Consider the following 20,379-nt stretch of genomic DNA (forward strand, 5'->3'; position numbering starts at 1 on the left):
ATATAGTTGACCTATTGCTTATAGTTTAAGAAAAACAGACCCAACACAAAAACTTAACACTGAGCAATGAACCAAGAAAATGAGGTCAAGGTCAAATAAACCTGCACGACTGATATATAGATCATAAAATATTTGCATACACCAAATATATTTGACCTATTGCATATAGTATTAGAAAAAAAGACCAAAACTCAAAAACTTAATTTTGACTACTAAACCATGAAAATGAGGTCAGGGTCAGATCTTACCTGCCAGCTAGACATGTACACCTTACAATCATTCCATTCACCAAATAAAGTAGACCTATTATATACAGTATAAGAAAAACAGACCAAAACACAAAAACTTAACTATAACCACTGAAGTTGACTGAACCATGAAAATGAGGTCAAGGTCAGATGACACCTGCCAGTTGGACATGTACACCTTACAGTGCTTCCATACACCGAATATACTAGACCTATTGCTTATAGCATCTGAGATATGGACTTGACCACCAAAACTTAACCTTGTTTACTGATCCATGAAACGAGGTTGAGGTCAAGTGAAAACTGTCTGGCGGGCATGAGGACCTTGCAAGGTAGGCATATGCCAAATACAGTTATTCTATTACTGAAAATTCAGAAATTAATGTGAGGTTTTTATTATTGCGAAAAATGCGACAGAGTTGTAAACGCAATAATTTAAACTTGCATTTTGAAATGTTTTATATGAATTAAACAGGATTTTTCTCAAAATCACAAAAAATAAAAATCGCATTTAAGTCTAAAATGACAAAATCACAATTATAAATGCATGCAATAATTTCTGAATTTACAGTACTTATAATAAGAGAGAATTGAACATTGCATTCAAGTAGTCACTGAACCATGAAAATGAGGTCAAGGACAACATGTGACTGACGGAAACTTTGTATCATGAGGCATCTATATACAAAGTCTGAAGCATCCAGGTCTTCCACCTTCTAAAATATAAAGCTTTTAAGAAGTAAGCTAAAGCCACTCCCGCTGCCACCAGATCACTATCCCTATGTCGAGCTTTCTGCAACAAATATCGCAGGCTCGACAAACATTGATTTCTGATTTTTTTGTCCAATCATTAATGAAAATGAAATAGTGAAAAAAAATAATTCAATTTAAGCAGCCAGTATAGTTCTATTTTGTCAAAATAAGCGTTGAAAACTTCGATGATGAGTTATTTACTTGCAAGTAAATAAATCGACTTCATTGAATTTGTATTAATGCGAACTTCAATTTAACCCCTTAGATAGAGATGGATTACACATGATTGATGTGTGTTAGGTTACTGAAAGAAAAGAATGTCAACTTTAAAAGTGAAACAAAGGTAAATCATTTAATTGACGGATTCAATCAACAAAAAAATCATTCTTTTACAGATAAAATTGAAAATTAACTTATTTTTTAACCAAAAACATGAAATCAAAGAGACATAGAAAAATCCATTTGCACGAGGACCATGTCTATTTATATCAATGTTTATGTTTATATCGTGTTATGTGACCGTTGGTTGTGCCCCTTTAATCCAATTTCCAAAATTTTAATCTATTTAGCTGTGCTCTCGTGCTTTGGCCTGTTCAGATGAAAAACCAGAGAACATTGTTCATCCAATTATGGTGCGGACCTGATACTATCGGAAGAAAAAACCATTAGACCTTTGGCTCAATGACATCATTTAACATAATAAACATGTATAACATAAACAATACTAGACCAAAAAGATATATAGAGAATATTCTATGGCTTTTTCAATATCACACCTGTATCAATGCAAAACACTAATATAATCCCAAGGCCTCATGTTTTTTGTATATGTTTGTTTGTGTTGAGATTGTAACACAGTGATGACTGCTGTAACCATATTTTGACTATTTTACCAATTATGTCTGTTTTGTTCACACATCGTTTTAAAAATAATGGAATTTGATACGACTGTCATAAAAGTGAGAGGTTTAGTGCTATAAAACCAGGTTCAATCCACCATTTTCTACATTTGAAAATGCCTGTACCAATTCAGAAATATGACAGTTGTTGTCCATTTGTTTGATGTGTTTTATCCCTTGATTTTGCCATTTGATTAGGTACTTTCCGTTTTGAATTTTCCTCAGAGTTCAGTATTTTTGTTATATTACTTTTTAGCAAACAAAAGGCTCCAGGATAATATATCTTAAGCAAAATAATAAATTATATATTTTACAAAAATATTTATTAAAAATCAATAACAAATTTTAGTAGCCCAACTTTGCATTTAAGCTTGTTTTTCCATCTCCTGACTGATCTGAAAAAGAAAGAAGAGGAAATTTAATATTCCTGTCTATCATGTCTCAAAATAACTAAAAGGACATTTTTACTTTAAATTCAGGGATAAATGGGAATTTTTTTTTTAGACATATACCAAATATACTCAATATTTCTATCCTTTGAACAAACATACAACAATTTTTTATTCAAAAGATAGATTTCGGTAAAATTATTTGGAATATCATCTTAACAGGGATTTTGTTTTCAAACTTTTTATTCCATATGTATACCTGTCCTTTATGTAACACTTTTCAACCACTTATAGGTCTTGTTAATTTGTCTATTCATTTTTTTTAAATTAACTAGAAAAACTGTAATCATTCTACCAAATTCAAACCAATCATCTGATATTAATTCTAAAACAAGAATGTGTCCCTAGTACACAGATGTCCCATCCACACTAAAAATTAAATTAAATTAACTAGAAAAACTGTAATCATTCTACCAAATTCAAACCAATCATCTGATATTAATTCTAAAACAAGAATGTGTCCCTAGTACACAGATGTCCCATCCACACTATCATTTTCTATGTTCAGTGGACCATGAAAATGGGGTAATAGCTCTAATTTGGCATTAAAATTAGAAAGATCATATCATAGGGACCATGTATACTAAGTTTCAAGTTGATTGGACTTCACCTTCATTAAAAACTACCTCGACCAGAAACTTTAACCTGAAGCAGGACAGACGGGTGGATGAACGGACAAACAAAGGAATGAACAAACAAACGAACGAACGAACGAACGATCAGACAGACACACAGACCAGAAAACATAATGCCCATAAATGGGGCATAAAAAAGGGTAGGTGAACAGTGGCATTATGCAGTGAAAAAATCTAGAAAATTCACCAAAAAATTAACATGGGTTTTACCATAATCATTCCAAACAGACATAAAAAAAACCTATAAAATAAAAAAATTACCTGATGGAGGCACCCACGTAGCATAATCTGGGTCTGTAGAATTATAGTCACCAGTTATCTTCCCCTAGTAAATAAAAAATTTAAACATTATTTTTCAAACTTGTGTTAAAAATATGTCATAGTTTTCCTAATTTGTAAACATTTAATGTATGTGATGCAAGTTCATTTGTAAAACCTCTTGCTATAAAAGTGCAGTTAGATAATTGCAATATTATTGATTTCAAAAATATACCATCGTTAAAATACCATACTTCAAAAGTAACTGAACTTGCAAACTACCCAAACTTAGAAGTGCTTAAACAAACTATGAAAATAAGGAGATGATGTATTATTGCCAATTAGACAACTTTTTTAATTTATCATATTTTACTGAAATCTGTACATTTGTTAGTTGAAAAACATCAAGTACCGGTACCTTATCCCTGCCTCGTTAACATTAGTAAATAACATATTTATACAGGTGTTAGTTTTTGTTAGTATTATACATACAATTTTCCATATTTGAAAAAATGATATACCATATCAGTAATATCAAGAAAAGAAGTTTACCATTTAGACAACTATTAAGGTGGTACCCAACACCTTCACTAAAATTAATTTTGCTTGTTTAATTTTCATAAAATTTGGACAAAGTATTTACTTTGACCCTTTGACAAAAATATAAAAATTTCAAAAAATTTGAACCAACCAATTTATCAGAAAAATTACACTGGTTATATAGCAGTTTGACAAATACTAATTTTGATCATTGAGAAGCTTAATATTCCCTTTACAACATAACGTAATTAAAACGTTTAGCTGATTTTACAGAGTTATCTCCCTGTAGTGTTAGGTACCACCTTAATAATTAAGAAAAAGCGAAACCCAACGTCCACGGCTTCCCTCTTCATCTTCACACAATTACTATCATTGTTTTCATAGAACATTGCAAGGTTCATGTTCGGAACCAAATCGAAATATATTGGTTTCACTAATGTTTTGCAATAATTATATCACATAATCTATAATTATGTTTATAAAGAGATAGATTCCTTCTGATAAGAAATTATCAGGTTTGTATTATATATGCTATTTATAAATTTTATATGTTTGCAATCAATCCTTGAATAAAAGTGACACCTAACATCCACGTATTCCATTAGACTTTCAATTGCTTTTAATCAATCCAATTAGGATTGATTAAAAGCAATTGAAAGTCTAGTAATACTAGCATCATGTGATCAATATTTTGTAATTTAATTACAATAAAGTACTTATAGTATGTATACGGAGTCTTCCGAATAAGATTTTTTGCTATCGGAATTCAGATTGATGTTGGAATACGTGGATGTTAGGTGTCACTTTTATTCAAAGAGTTCTAATGAAGATATCAGCAATGAAAGATAACCGTATGGCCTTCAACAGTGAGAACAAAAAAATGGTGACTTTGCTTATGTAGAAGAACTCTAAAAACAAAAGCATAAGGTAAATTATGTTGCTTCTTTAATCATTATTCAGTTTCCAGTGAGTTTTGGGATTAGAATAGATCTGCTTTTTTATACTGATAGTTTGATAATTGCTCGTATTACAAATACATATCACTGATTATAATTAATCTCCATTTAGTTTTATAAACTTACTTCAGTATTTACAGTCTGTTGTTTTGGGTATTTTTTCTTCTGTTTATCTTTGGTCTGTTTCTGTTTAGATTGCAATGCATTCATGTCATTATCTCCCTTGTTTGTAAATTTGGGATTATCTCCCCCTGAAGATGGATCTTTTAACCTTTCAAATTCTTCCTTAGATTCCTGTGAAATTTCCATTGGTTCTTGTTCCCTATCATTTTGTTTTGTTTTATTGTCTTTTTGAATTGAATTAAGTGATTTATCTTGAGTAGTTTTGGTGTCGTCTGCGTCTCCTTGAAGTCTTGATGACGGATCTTCGCGTGGAAATTTACCACTTGGTTCCTCATCTTCATCTTCTTCTTCCTCAACAAAATCTTTGTCCCCTGTTTCCTTGATTTTTTTAACTGGTCTTGATGGCTGTAATATATAAAATGACAAGAACATAACATCAAGTTGACATAAGAAAAATATAATATCATTGATTGGTTAAAACTGACTTTAGATCATATCAGAAACTAGGGTTAAACTGAGGGGATATAAAAAATTAAGAATTCCTGTTCCACTAATGGTTCTTCTATGACAAGTAAACAAATAGATTTCTGTTTAATGTTTTGAAGACTTATGTTGTTTTTGTTTTTGTTTTGGTCATAGTGTTTTTGGTATTTCGACCATTTGTGATTTTTGTTTGCCAACTTAATCATGTTTTGAGGGGGGCTATAATTAAATTCCTATAAAGCAGAAAGAAAGATCCTGGTTTAAACATAGGGTAGGATAATACATGCTATACATGATTTGCTGGTAATGAAATGCTGCTATTTAACTTAAGTGTGTGAACAAAATATTGATTACTGTCTCATACATTTTAGCAAATTTTAAAAATAGCAAAAGATTACTCAAAATACTATGGTTTATGCAAACAATATTTTAGTAGCGTACTCCCAACTTTTTTTTTACTTCATACTACAAAAATGTACTGTGTACTCAATGTGGCTTGGTATAGGTTGTATTACAAATCAATACTTACCACTAATGGTCTCTTCTGCGTTTTAAGTGACTTGATTTTACCAATAACTGGAAGTTTAATCTGTACACCAGAAGCTTTAGGTACTATCTGAGGACTGAAAAAAAACAAGAAAATATCACACTGTTTTCATAACCACAAAAAATACCATTACATGTTGTATATAAATACATAAATGTAAATGGTCTATTTTTGGTTTTTATAGTTGGTCTATTTTGGGTTTTTATAAATGTTTTATTTTTGGTTATTATTTTGTTGTATTATTCTTGTTAAATAAATTTTTCAAATTCACTTCATTGACATTTAATGTCATTGATCAAGTTTTCCAGAGATTTGAAGAATCTTTCTACAGACTGCAATTTGCAAATTTTGTACATGAAGAGCTGCACTCAACAAAGTGTTGTTAAACTGTCATGGTCAATAGGAGGTATTGTATTATCATTTGACATTTCCCCCCCCCCACAAATAAAACTTAAAATAGACAATTTTGAAATGACACACAGCCAGCCTTAGAATGCAAGGATGTAAGGTATCACATACATGCAAAAAAAAGAGAAGTTCCTCACTTCTCATGATAAATGGTTTAAAAACTTTATGATCATGTGACATTAAGTGACTATACCTTATTAACTCAGGTAATGATGCAGGTTTAGCAATATTGACAAGTTTTCTGATCTTCATTTCTTCTTGTTTAAGTTCCATCAATTGTCTTTTCAATGCCATTTTAGTTTTTGTATCCATGACTCCAGACTTTATTGCCATCATGTAGGCATCTAGTGCATCAAGGTCATCATTGTCCATGGCCGCTGCATCTAAAAATAGAATCTGGTAGTATAATATACAGACTTTTTAAATAAAGAATAAATATAATCAGGTAGATGTGAGAAAGTATTGTTGTAGAAAAATCTTTCTTTCAAAAGCCCAAAAAATAAATCATTTGGGAATGGAAGTTTTATTTGTGAACATGGGTTGAATATCATTCAAGGTTGTATTTTGCATTTGTTGTTTTCAAAATTATTAAAGAACAATTTAAGAAAGCAGGAATTCTTAAACCCATTTCTAGGATCCACATTCAATTCAAATAACTTAGAAAATCAAAAAAACAAATTGAAAAAAATATAGAGTAATTGAAAATGAATCAACTAATCTAAATTTGAATCGCTAATTCACAAATGTTACCTGATTTAGCTTTTTCTAGCTTTGCTTCAATTTCTTGTATTTCTTTAGTAATTGTGTCATGCTTTTCTACCTAAAGAATATAATATAAAATAAATTTATTAAAAATCAAAATGATGACAAGAAAAAAACAAGAATGTGTCCAAAGTACACGGATGCCCCACTCGCACTATCCTTTTCCATGTTCCATGGACTGTGAAATTGGGTAATAATCTAATTTGGCATTAAAATTAGAACGATTATACTATAGGGAACATATGTTCTAAGTTTCAAGTTGATTGGACTTCAACAGTGCTCTAGCTAGAAATCAAAAGGGGCAGGGTGCCAGTGGAGGGAAGGGCACTTTTTATGATAAGAAAAGGCACTGCTCATTTTTTTGTCTACGTTTCTGTGTGTATCACGAGTTAACGAATCTCTTTTTTTTTTACTGTATATATGTTGTTTTTTTTAAATAAAGATGCTTTTCAACTATAGTCTTTATTTCATTGTTTGTGTAGTTATGAATGATATTGTACATCTTCATCAACATATTATGTTTTTACAGTTTAACTTCACTCTACCCATTATCAAAATATATGTGGTTTTTTTTTTTATTAACTTTATAGGAATTATAGCTTTTAATTCATAATATGAAGTGCAGCTGAGCATTACTAATTTAACAATGTTTAGAACATGGATTGCTAAAAGTATAATTATCAAGTAGAAATTGCAATATATATTTTTAATATGTTCAAAGACAGTTAATATCTTTAAGGTAACATTATTATGTTATTATATATTCAATTGGTAATATATTCCTTTTTTTGATACTAGATAATATTTTTAGAGCACAAATTTGTAATAAGCTAAAACAGGGGAAGTAACTCCAAAATCAATTTCCACCACGTTTGGGTTAATTAAAAACTGTGCTTGTCGCTAACAAGTTGAGATGGAAGGCATTTCTGTAAAGGCATAGTTTTATTTTGATGACTTAAATTCAATTCTAAAGTCATGAAAGTCTTCATTTATACGCTCTTCCATTGTGACTTGGAGATCGAAAATGCTGACCCAAGCTAAACACACTCGCTTACACATTCATCAAAAGTATGACAAAAAGATACATTGTCCTAATTAAATTACCTAGTTATTAACACCTTTGAAGTCTTTATCATTGTAATTGATTGTAATATCATGATTAACCTGGGGGCAATCACACAGGTGTCATATATGTAATTAACTTGGAGATCAGTAATCGATGAAACAAAATTTTACCAAAACGGCACAAGATAATTTTGGAAAAAGACATCAGGGCAGAAGGGCGCGGATGAAGGCACCCAGGGCGCGGCTGAGGGCACCAAGGGCGCGGCGCCCTTCTATTTTGGGCTAGCGAGACCACTGTTCAATTTCATCAAAAACTACTTTGACCAAAAACTTTAATCTGAAACTCCCACTTTCATTTTCTATGTTCAGTGGACCGTGAAATTGGAGTCAAAAGTCTAATTTGGCTTTAAAATTAGAAAGATCATATCATAAGCAACAAGTGTACTAAGTTTCAAGTTGATTGGACTTCAGCTTCATCAAAAACTACCTTGACCAAAAACTTTAACCTGAACAGACGCACAGACGAACGGACGGACGGACGAACGAAAGGAGCCACAGACCAGAAAACATAATGCTCCTCTACTATCGTAGGTGGGGCATAATTATTAAAGAAAATAAGAAAAAAGCAGAATCCCACTCAGCTTCTTCTTTTCTCTTGTTATTATCTTCCATGTTTGTAAATTTGGGATTATCTCCCCCTGAAGTCATATCTTTTAACATTGCTGCAACCTCTGCTTTGATTCCTGTGAAATTTCCATTGCTTTTAATTTTGTTTTTAATCATTTATTCAGGCACTTTTCTCATAGAGACCAATTGAAATTAACACTTATATCTGAAAACATTTACAGTAAAATACTATTTATAACTGATTGTAAGCAAGTAATACTAACCAAGCTTTTATATGTTTCTGTTTTTTGTTCTTCTTTTCCTGCTTTTTTCATTCTCTGTCGTCTTTTCTTCTCTATATCTCCTGTTCTGTCTAGGTATAAGTCTTCATCGCTATCATAAAAATCATCATCTTCCCAATTCTTCTGTTTTCTCTTCCTGCTTTCTGTGAAACAGCGAGGAGAACATTGGATGCATATCAGTGACACTTGTTATTAATTTTTTCTTTCGTAAACAAACAATTGTTAGTCAAAAGATCATAGTTTCTAAACAGTAGGATTAAATAAGTGTAAATCTGTATGATTGGTAACTATTGTGGTTTCATTATTATTTGTTGGATATCAATTTTCGTGGGTACAGGTTAACCTCGAAATTAAATGATCAACAAATGACATATTTTCTAAAGGCTTGTATGCAGACCTCAGCAGAACCACAAAATTAAGTATCCACGAACATACAAGTTTTCTTACAAGTTTTCTTTTATCATGTTTATCCACCAAAAATTAGTACCCACAAAATAAATGAATCCACAGTAGTAATTCTCAAGTTTTCATTCAGACTTAGTGGTGAAAACAACAGATAAACAATAACATTTTCGTATATTTCTAAATTACAAAAAAGTACTTACTGCCTACAGCTTTCAAGAAATTGGAGATCTTTTGGGGGAAATCTTTGGACTAAATTGGGGTATGTATCACTACAAAATTCTTTATAACAATTTTTTCTTGTCGTATATTTTTCTTAACAGACCCACTGATGCTAATGGCAAAAACAAAGTCCCAGGTGTAATTAACCTGCAGCTTGACTAGGCTCATTTAGATTCAGAGCTTGACAGATAGTATGGACATTTGTCTATCATGAACAATATATGTCTACCTCTACATTTCTTTTTTTTCTCTTCCAGAATGCTGTTGAATTGTTTGCTACATGAAGTTTATGGGTTCCTCCATTATTAAATTTTCATCCATGAGGATCCCTCTAAACCCCCTATTTTTATTCCTATTTACCATGTGTAGATGCTCGTAACAAGTTCATTCTATCCAATATTCTACATCCTTCTAAAGCACATTGTAGCACTGCTTCTTTCTTCTTACCAGAGACAATAGCCTCAGCAATTACTGGTTCCCCATTTGGTCCATCAACTGGTAACCTATAATAAGTACAAGTCATAATTAATATAATACCATTCAAAAGGTCAAATAACCAAGGAGACTACATTCCAGTATTCCAATGAAACATACATGGATCAGACAACACTCCATTCTACTTTTAATTAGAAAAAAATATCAATGAAAGCAAATATACCAGACCAATTCTTCAACAAAATATGACATCCATCTGAAAACGCTTTAATTCAAAAGTTGCTGCATTTAATCTATCCATCTCTTTTCAAGGTCAATAGACATACCAATCACTTTCAGGAGATTGTTAACATGTTCTCATCTTTATTGAAAATGGTCAAAAATAATTTTAATCAGAAATACGGCTATAAGCAATCAAGCATTCCATCATATATGCATAAGACCCATTATATCCTTAATTTGTTGATGAAACAAATTCTTTGTCATGGATTATAGAATTTGTAATAATATTTACAAGTTTTTCATTTTTTAGCTCACCTGGCCTAAAAGGCCATGTGAGCTTTTCTCATCACTTGGCGTCCGTCGTCGTCGTCGTCGTCGTCGTTAACAATTTTTCAAACATCTTCTCCTCTGAAACTACTGAATGGATTTGAATGAAACTTAAAAATGATTGTTCCTTAGATTATCCTGCACAAAGTGTGTGCTTCGATTTTTGATCCGTCAAAAAAACATGGCCGCCGTTACTTAAAATAGAACATAGGGGTCAAATGCAGTTTTTGGCTTATATCTCAAAAATGAAAGCATTTAGAGCAAATCTGACATGGGTAAAAATGTTCATTAGGTCAAGATCTATCAGCCCTGAAATTTTCAGACTAATCAAACAAACCATTGTTGGGTTGCTGCCACTTAATTGGTAATTTTAAGGAAATTTTGCAGTTTTTGGTCATTATCTTGAATATCATTATAGATAAAGATAAACTGTAAACAGTAAAAATGATCAGCAAAGTAAGATCTACAAATAGGTTAATATGACCAAAATTGTCAATTGACCCCTTAAGGGGTAAATGTCCTTTAATGACAATTTTTCACAATTTGTTCATCATATTTGCTAACTTTAAAAAATCTTCTCCTCTGAAACTACTGAATGGATTTGGATGAAACTTAGCATGATAGTTCCTTAGATTATCCTGCACAAAGTGTGTGCTTCGATTTTTGATCCGTCAAAAAACATGGCCGCCCTTACTTTAAATAGAACATAGGGGTCAAATGCAGTTTTTGGCTTATATCTCAAAAATGAAAGCATTTAGAGCAAATCTGACATGGGTAAAAATGTTCATTAGGTCAAGATCTATCAGCCCTGAAATTTTCAGACTAATCAAACAAACCATTGTTGGGTTGCTGCCACTTAATTGGTAATTTTAAGGAAATTTTGCAGTTTTTGGTCATTATCTTGAATATCATTATAGATAAAGATAAACTGTAAACAGTAAAAATGATCAGCAAAGTAAGATCTACAAATAGGTTAATATGACCAAAATTGTCAATTGACCCCTTAAGGGGTAAATGTCCTTTAATGACAATTTTTCACAATTTGTTCATCATATTTGCTAACTTTAAAAAATCTTCTCCTCTGAAACTACTGAATGGATTTGGATGAAACTTAGCATGATAGTTCCTTAGAATATTCTGCACAAAGTGTGTGCTTCGATTTTTGATCCGTCAAAAAACATGGCCGCCCTTACTTTAAATAGAACATGGGGTCAAATGCAGTTTTTGGCTTATATCTCAAAAACAAAAGCATTTAGAGCAAATCTGACATGGGGTAAAAATGTTCATTAGGTCAAGATCTATCAGCCCTGAAATTTTCAGACGAATCAAACAAACCATTGTTGGGTTGCTGCCACTTAATTGGTAATTTTAAGGAAATTTTGCAGTTTTTGGTCATTATCTTGAATATCATTATAGATAAAGATAAACTGTAAACAGCAAAAATGATCAGCAAAGTAAGATCTACAAATAAGTTAAATATGACCAAAATTGTCAATTGACCCCTTAAGGGGTTATTGTCCTTTAATGACAATTTTTTCACAATTTGTTCATCATATTTGCTAACTTTAAAAAATCTTCTCCTCTAAAACTACTCAACCAAATTCAACCAAACTTCAACTGAATGATCAGTAGGGTGTATAAAATAAAGTTTGTGTTTTATTTTCTATTTTGTCTAAAAACATGGCCGTCATGGCTAAAAAAAGAACACAGGGTAAAATGCAGTTTTTGGCTTATATCTAAAAAACTCCAGCATTTAGAGCAAATAAGACTAGAAGTTAAAATATTTATTAGGTCAAGGTCTACCTGTCCTGAAATTTTCAATTTGCAATTTGCAAAAAAAATAATTTGTTGTGCTACTTCCAAAAAATAGAAAATATTCTGACCAGAAAAAAAACCATGTCCCCCTACAAGTTAAATGGTCCATGCCTAACTGTTATTAATGAAATCATTTAACTGTTTTGCTGTTATTGGAGCCCCTTCTCAGCAGTGGAATAAATTCAAATCATGAATGAAGAAATTTGAAAGAATAACAATTTAATAATGTAACAATAACAATTTTATTGTTAAAATTCTTTTATTGTAACTATAATGTAATAAAAATAAACTCATTTTCTTTATTTATAAACAGTAAGTCATATATATTTGTAATATTGAAGAATTGTTAGCTGTACATGTTTGCCTGGCATGGTTCAATATGTTCAATAAGGCATTGCTTACCAGGTGAGCGATTCAGGCTCTTGAGAGCCTCTTGTTTTATTTACCCCCACTGTGTACCTTCAATGAGACAACAAACAAACAAAAATAAATAAAGATATAAATAGACTTACTCTACGGCACATTTGTATTTCCCACTTCCTCCATCTGTTACAATATATTCTGGTTCTTCGTAACCTACAAATACATGTATAATATACTACGTAATTAATCATTTATCAATAAAAGGCGAATTTTTTCTTTGTAGTAGAAACTGGGTGTTTCAAACAGTCAGTGCTCTACACAGGCCCTTTTAGCATCATGGTAATAATATGTAAAAGGAAAATCTTTTCTTTTCAGAAAAACATTGTTTGCAAGCATTCCGATTGTAATGATCATTCTTCAAACTGCATACATTTGAAATTGTAAATTATGTCTCATTTTTAATAAAATGCAAATTATAAATGATCTTTTCATTAAGAATTTAATATGTGTGTAATTCATACAACAAACTGTTTACACAGAGATATGTCTCGCCTTTTGCAGAAAAAAACCAAAAACAAAACAAATCTGATGGAAAGCAACATTGCTAATTAATTCAAATTCAATGAACCATGAAAGTACAAGGACAAAAATCTCTGCAGCAATGAGGTGTGCGGATGCAAATACAACTGCATATCAAGTACCATTGACTTCCATTAGTGTTTTGCCAATAATGACTTATCACATATACTCGATACAAAATTGTTTGAGCAAAAAAGTATTCCTATCATGCATATACACTCATTACACTGGTGTCAACGTGATGATCGTAACTGCAGTTACGATCATCCCAATATGGCAGACACAAATTTAGGGAAATTTTAGAAGGCTGATTTCTCTACTTTGACAGCTTATTTTCATATTTGTATTATGTCAAGAAACATCTTTATAAGCATTGCCATTTAAATATTTTTTCTTACATGATGGAAAAGCAACAAGAAAAATGAAAATCGAGATACAAAAAATCACGATGATGATCGTAACTTTTATTTATTTTTATCAACGATGATCGTAACTTTTAATTTAGATGATCATAACTGTATGTTTCAATGAAGCATTTTCTGATAAATAAAGCAGTCTGGTATGCAAAAAAGTGTACCTAATCACCAAATATTGTGATAACAACTTTATATTAATTACATATATTTTATATAAATAAAATATTTGACATTACATATTAATTGACAGTTTGGAAAGATAGGAGGTTTTTTCCCGGTTTTTTTTTTTGAGTTACGATCATGACGATCATCTTTTTATAAAAACAAGTCCAAGTTACGATCATCCATAGACAAAGTTACGATCATCGTGTTTTTTTTATCTTGATTTTCCTTCTTCTGGGTGTTTTTCTATCATTTATGAAAAACACATTAAATGGCAATGCTTATAAAGATTTTTCTTGATACAAAACTAATCTGAAACAAATCTGTTAAAGTGGAGAAATCGGCCTTCTAACATTTCCCTAAATTAGTGTCCACCATATTGGGATGATCGTAATTGCAGTTACGATCATCACATTGACACCGGTGATATAGCAGTATAATTTTTGCCTCCCTAACTTTGTCATAAACAACAAAAACACAGAATCTGTAGTATCAACCTTACCCTCTCTTTCATAAAATCCTTTCAGAGCCTTCTTAGGATCATCAACATAAAGATCTTCATTTTCTAACTTGATTTCTTCAGAGGGTGCATTTGTACCTTCATCTTCAATAGCATCATCAGCTGTAAACATACCATAATAAATATAATGTAAATTCACAAATTAATATGTGCATTATTTCGATTTTTTAACAACTGGAATTATTTTAGGATTTATTTGGTTTGGTGGATGCCAGTTTGTGCATTATAACTATTCAATTATGAGTATTCTAATGTTATAAATGTAGACCATAGCTAATAAAATTGCAGACAATTTCAAGTGTTGTTGTCAATTTTGAGTATATTTTAATGTTATAAATATATGAAGTAGGCAGACACCTAAAAATTAACAAGATTATTTACTTTAAAGAAAACTTGTATGATAAATTTGTTTATTTATTTAAAAACATTAATTGTTATGATATGGTTGCCAAAACCTGCTTTGATATTTTAAGTAGAAGAAATACCTTTTTATATTCTTAAAATGAAATTATTTTAATAATCGTATGTATTTTAACTAGTTTTATATAGAAATTGTTTTATAGTCTCTCATAATTCTTAATAGAATGGTACTTGTAATTTATATTTGTGTATTGTCTGTTTTATAGTGTGTATATACTCTGTATGTACTGTATATTTATGTATTGCAAGTAGTGAGACTTTAATAAAATATTGAATCTGTAAGTTGACCATTGGCTCTAACCTTTTCTAAAACAATCAAAATCAGGTAATAAAATACTATAATCAAAAGTGCTGAATACTGGAATCTTGATGTAGTTTTTTTTTTACTGTTTCACTTAACAAACAAACAATAATTAGGTTTATGCACCAAGTACATAAATTTTTAATGAAAACCTAAATCTGATTGAAAAAAATCCAGATCCTATGTCCACACTCTGCTTACAACAACTTAACAAGACTCTTGATTTATTTTCTGAACTGGTAATTAATTAGATTGCATCTACCTCAAAAAATTTAATGTGAGTATCATCGGGACAAACCAGAGGATCCCAAAAGATCCCTAAAACAGGTAGTAAAACAGAGTATTTAACGATTCTGAGCAAAGTACATAAAGTATGGACACAGATTGTGTTTTTTTAATCAGATTATAAAAACTTGTGGATGTAATTTTATTTTAAATTTACCCATTCCCCAAGAACAACCACCATCATCTTCTTTCTTTCTGATTGCATCTAACTTTTTTTCTTGTGCTGCCATGTCTGCATGTCTTAATACTTCAGCTTCTTTTGTTTGTCTTTCTCTCTGTTCTTTAAGTGCAGTGACCGACAAATCTGATTCTTCTTCTTGGTCTTCACCTGGTCCCTAAAATATTTCAATTTGTAAATCTTAAATGATAGAGTTAAAAATATTTAAAACAAAGCTTTACATGTATATGAAAATTATGAAATTGGACTGTTACACCTTGAAATCAAGTTGAGAAATAACTTTTTAACAAACCAGTGTCTCTCAAGAGCCTCAGTCTAAATAGTTTACCATGATTATTTTAAAAATAATTTGCTTTAGTGAACATTTTTACTGTTCACAGTTTACTTCATCTATTATTGTTTTACAATCTATTGGCAATTCAAGAACACAAAATAAGTAGAAAATTTGTCAATTAATGGGCAATAAGTACCTTTACTTTAGCAATTATCAAATGGCTATTTAATTGTAGCCAAATTGCATTGGTTGTTACAGCCTAAATATACAATATGTACAAGGAGATGTCCAACCCCCTTCAGCAGGATTGAGCTGTTTTGAAGACAGCATAGAACAAAGATGTATAGAACTTGGGAGTTAATTACAAAGTTTGCAAAGAGCTAAATATCTGTTTCCATAAGCATCATAAATTTTTTCAATCTCATATACATGTAGCAACTTGAAAGTACAATAATGTTTGCCAGTAAACATCTCTCAGGATCATGAGAATAATACTCATATTTAAAAAAAAATTATGCATGAAGAGTACTACTGCTAGTGTATTACATAATGTAAAATTTCATCAATTTATATACATGGGCTTGCAATCTCTAACAACTTTAACATGTTTACTGCTGGCATGGCTGGTAGAGCATGTGCATAAACCATTTGCGAACATGATAAATATCATGAAAAGGTAAAAAAATTAATATGTCTATGTAATTACTGAATGTAGATCACATTTCGCTTTTAAAAATGCTAAAGACAACCATGTGATCAAGTGGTATCAGGTCCGTTCGCGCCCAATACACTTTCGCACCCTACATGTTCGCACCTCGCACCCAAGGTCCGTTCGCACGTGTAGAGTGCGAACGGACCTTGGGTGCGAGGTGCGAACATGTAGGGTGCGAAAGTGTATTGGGCGCGAACGGACCTGATACCACTTGATCACTTGAAAAACTCTACACGTTCGCACCCAATTTTAATTTAAATTCCAGTTGAATAATTGGAAAATCATGATTGTTGTTTTAAATCGCTTTGGTGTAAATACTGAATGTATTTATAGCTTGGTATGAGTAAAACATTGAAGATTTTAAATGAAAAACACACAGCTTGGTCCCTTTGATCTGAAACAATGAAACACTAAAATATAACAATACACTATAAAAACGTGATAAAATTTATTTAACACACAAAAAAACGTAGTCAGAATATCACTTTATTTTGAAACAAGTCAATGAAACAAAGTAATTATTATAGCAAACCACTAACAAAAGCATGATTAATAGTACTGTTATTCAACACAAAATAAAACTTTGACAGAATCCCACTTTATTAAGAAAGATTATCATTTTTTTAACAATAAACACTATCCAAAACATCATGAATCAACACAAAAAAAATGCTGTCTCACTTTATTTTGAGACAATGACAACAATTATACTTATAAGAATACACTGGCCAAAACTTGATTACAAAGTTATTAAACACAAAACCAATTAAAATTTGGCGCGAACATGTAGGGTGCGAACGGACTTTGGGTGCGAACATGTAGGGTGCGAACGTGAAAGGGGGCGAACATGAGTGGGTGCGAACGTGAATGGGCGCGAACGGACCCGGATTCTGATCAAGTCATTTAATTTTCCTTCCCTCGGATTTTACTGTTAATGAAAGAAATAACTTAAAACACTGTTAAATGGAAGTCAATTTCCCATTTAACACAATGTTTAAATATTATCAAGAAGATATCAAATACATTTAAACAGCAAAATAATCTTGGTGATGACAGGGTTAATTTTTAGTACATGTACATGTGTAACAAGTGCACACCAGCAGACAATTGTTCCTCATATGGTGTGTCCAAGACTTGTATATATAACAATGATGACCCTGTAGGAAATCAAGTTATGTATATTACCTGTAAAATATAAAGCCTTGAACTGCCTCCAAATTTCAGTACATGACCAACATGTACACGATAGTATCTGTTAGCATACACTCTATTTTTATTTATCCATGTTCCATGAGTACTGTCAAGATCATAAAGATACCAGCCAATGTTCTGCTTTTCAGATTTTATTTTAGAAAATTGAAGAACAGCATGATGTCTTGACAATGAAGGATGTTCCATTGTAACATCACAACTTTGCAGTCTTCCGAACACATAAAACGATTTGCCTAAATCTATTTTGTCAATAATGACCCCATTTTTCAAAACTTCAAGACTATATTTGTCATTACTAATTCCTCCCCAAGATGGTTCCTTGTACGGAATAGGTGTTGATGTCTCTTTCAGTTGTTCCGCTGGGGATAATAGGCTCAGTTTGTTTGGGATAGTGCCTTTGTCGTCAGTTTTATCTATGGCTTCTGTAATGCCATTATTGGGTTCTATTGTGCTAGTGGCTATTTCCTTTTGTTTAGATGTTACTATGCCCGGAACTTTGAATGTATGTGTTTCCACCATTTCGACAGGGACAGTATTCTTTTCTGGTTGTTTTTCGTCACCAGAAGTTTCAAACTGTGTACCAAGTTCACCATTAGCGGTCTTCGACATAGCACCGACGTTTTTTTCGGCCATGATTTTTTGGAATTATCTCCCTTTGGCATTTTCAAGTCCCTTGTGTACTCAGACAAAAACACCTGCGTTTTCCATTTGACATTATACTGATATAAATAAAATATCAGAATAAATACACAAATCAAATTAAAAACACTGTCAAGTATCAATTAAACACAAATTTGTACCGTTAAAATATGTGGACTATGTTCTAAGCGGCAAATAAAAGGTGCGTTCTAAAAATCGTTTTTGGGCGCATTAGATTCATACACATTAAAAAACATTTACCGAGAACATATTTTTATGAATAATTAGGTAGCCAGCCATAAGGCCACAAAATCAATTCTTTCGGTATTTAAAGAGTTCAAACAACCAGTATGGACATTCAAGAATAACAGTCTGACAGATTGTTTGATTCGAATGTCGGAGGTGTACTGGTAAATTTGTAAACATTTAAAGTTGAGAACCGTTTTCAATAGTATTTCCAGCAAAAATAAATATAAAATACTACAATTCAAATAAGTGAGTATAATGAGAAAATACTACAAAAGATAAAATATACGCCTATATAACAATTGGCAGTTTTTATATACTTGTAAATTATCTTGTATCTTGCATATATATATACTATAGTCAACACAGTTCACTATTCATGCTATTTGTTCACTACGTGTTAATTTGAAAACTTCTTCCAAGGACGAGAAAGACTCCGGTGCCGGAGTGTGGAATATTTTGGAACTGTGGCGCTATGTACATGAAAATGGAGGTCGAAAATTGTGTTAAAATTAAAATAAAATATTTGCCACAGTTCAATTACAATTAAATTAGCTTTATGTTAAACATATTCACATTATGTACAGTGGCTTAAATACAATAGTTAATTAGCCAGACAGGATCCTCAAAATATTAGATTGGAGATACCATGATTCTCAGGGAGAGTGACATACAAATTGGAGATCATTCCAAACAGCAGAAGTGCTTGGGGGAAAGATGACTCAAAATAGTCTTTATGCATTATGTAGGCCGAAACTTGTGTTGTCTTCTAGTACGCCTGTCATATTGTGCCAGGAAGTCATTAGTGAATTCAACAAACAACAGATAACAGCAAACGTAACAGATGAGCAACACGAGCCCAATTAACACAAGAACTTGGGCCGAGTTCTGCTGGTAAAGGTAGATGAGGTGTTCTTGTCGGGTACAGGACAAATCGGTTACCTGTCAATTCGTTACCGATAGAAAAAGTCAAATATGGTTAGTCAATTTTTCTTTCCGTTTAATTTGAGGTATGAGTATAATAGCCATTTTGTTCATAAATAAATAAAGAGTTTTGGAAAACATAGAGTTTGTTTGTTGTTTAAAATTTACTCAATTATCTTATTCATGATAATTCGTCCTCATGTATAACTAGATGCGGTATGAGTGCCAATGAGACAACTCTCCATCCAAGTTACAATTTGTAAAAGTAAACCGTTATATGCCAAAGTATGGTCTTATTAAAAATTGATTTTAAAAACTTGCAAATGTATATCAAGTAAAATTGTTGTTTTAACTATTTTGAGATAGTTTTTGAAGTTTTATTACTACTAAATTACAAATTTTCCATTGGAACTTCTGTTATGCATGACACATAACTTGTTGGTTTATTATATATATAAAAAAAAAATTACTTGCAAAACGTAATGTTAATTTTAGCTGCCGAAATAACTTCCTTGCGTGCCGAATTAATCAGGTCCTAATTAGACTAGATGCTGAATTGACCATATTTGGTGTTGATTTGACGAGGAATTCTAGTCGGCATTTCGGCACCAGATCGAATCGGCACCCAGTTTAGTCAAATCGGGAATTAGTTAATTAAGCACCGAAGTTACTTATTTCGGCACCCTTGATT

General features: G+C 31.5%; 1 protein-coding gene across 1 annotated transcript; it reads right to left on the reverse strand.

The window, feature by feature from the left end:
• Window positions 1-2,208: 2,208 nt before the first annotated feature.
• LOC143069498 (kanadaptin-like) lies at window positions 2,209-18,540 on the reverse strand. The gene is made up of 12 exons (XM_076244173.1): window positions 17,853-18,540; window positions 15,661-15,838; window positions 14,480-14,599; window positions 12,970-13,033; window positions 10,019-10,161; window positions 9,017-9,177; window positions 7,050-7,119; window positions 6,493-6,682; window positions 5,874-5,967; window positions 4,865-5,266; window positions 3,246-3,309; window positions 2,209-2,295 (listed from the first exon to the last, which is right to left on the reverse strand). The coding sequence occupies exons 1-12, from the start codon at window positions 18,510-18,512 to the stop codon at window positions 2,246-2,248; spliced, it is 2,196 nt and encodes a 731-aa protein (XP_076100288.1). The 5' UTR covers window positions 18,513-18,540; the 3' UTR covers window positions 2,209-2,245.
• Window positions 18,541-20,379: the final 1,839 nt, after the last annotated feature.

Source organism: Mytilus galloprovincialis, chromosome 3 (genome assembly GCF_965363235.1).
Source record: "Mytilus galloprovincialis chromosome 3, xbMytGall1.hap1.1, whole genome shotgun sequence".
Taxonomy (NCBI): domain Eukaryota; kingdom Metazoa; phylum Mollusca; class Bivalvia; order Mytilida; family Mytilidae; genus Mytilus; species Mytilus galloprovincialis.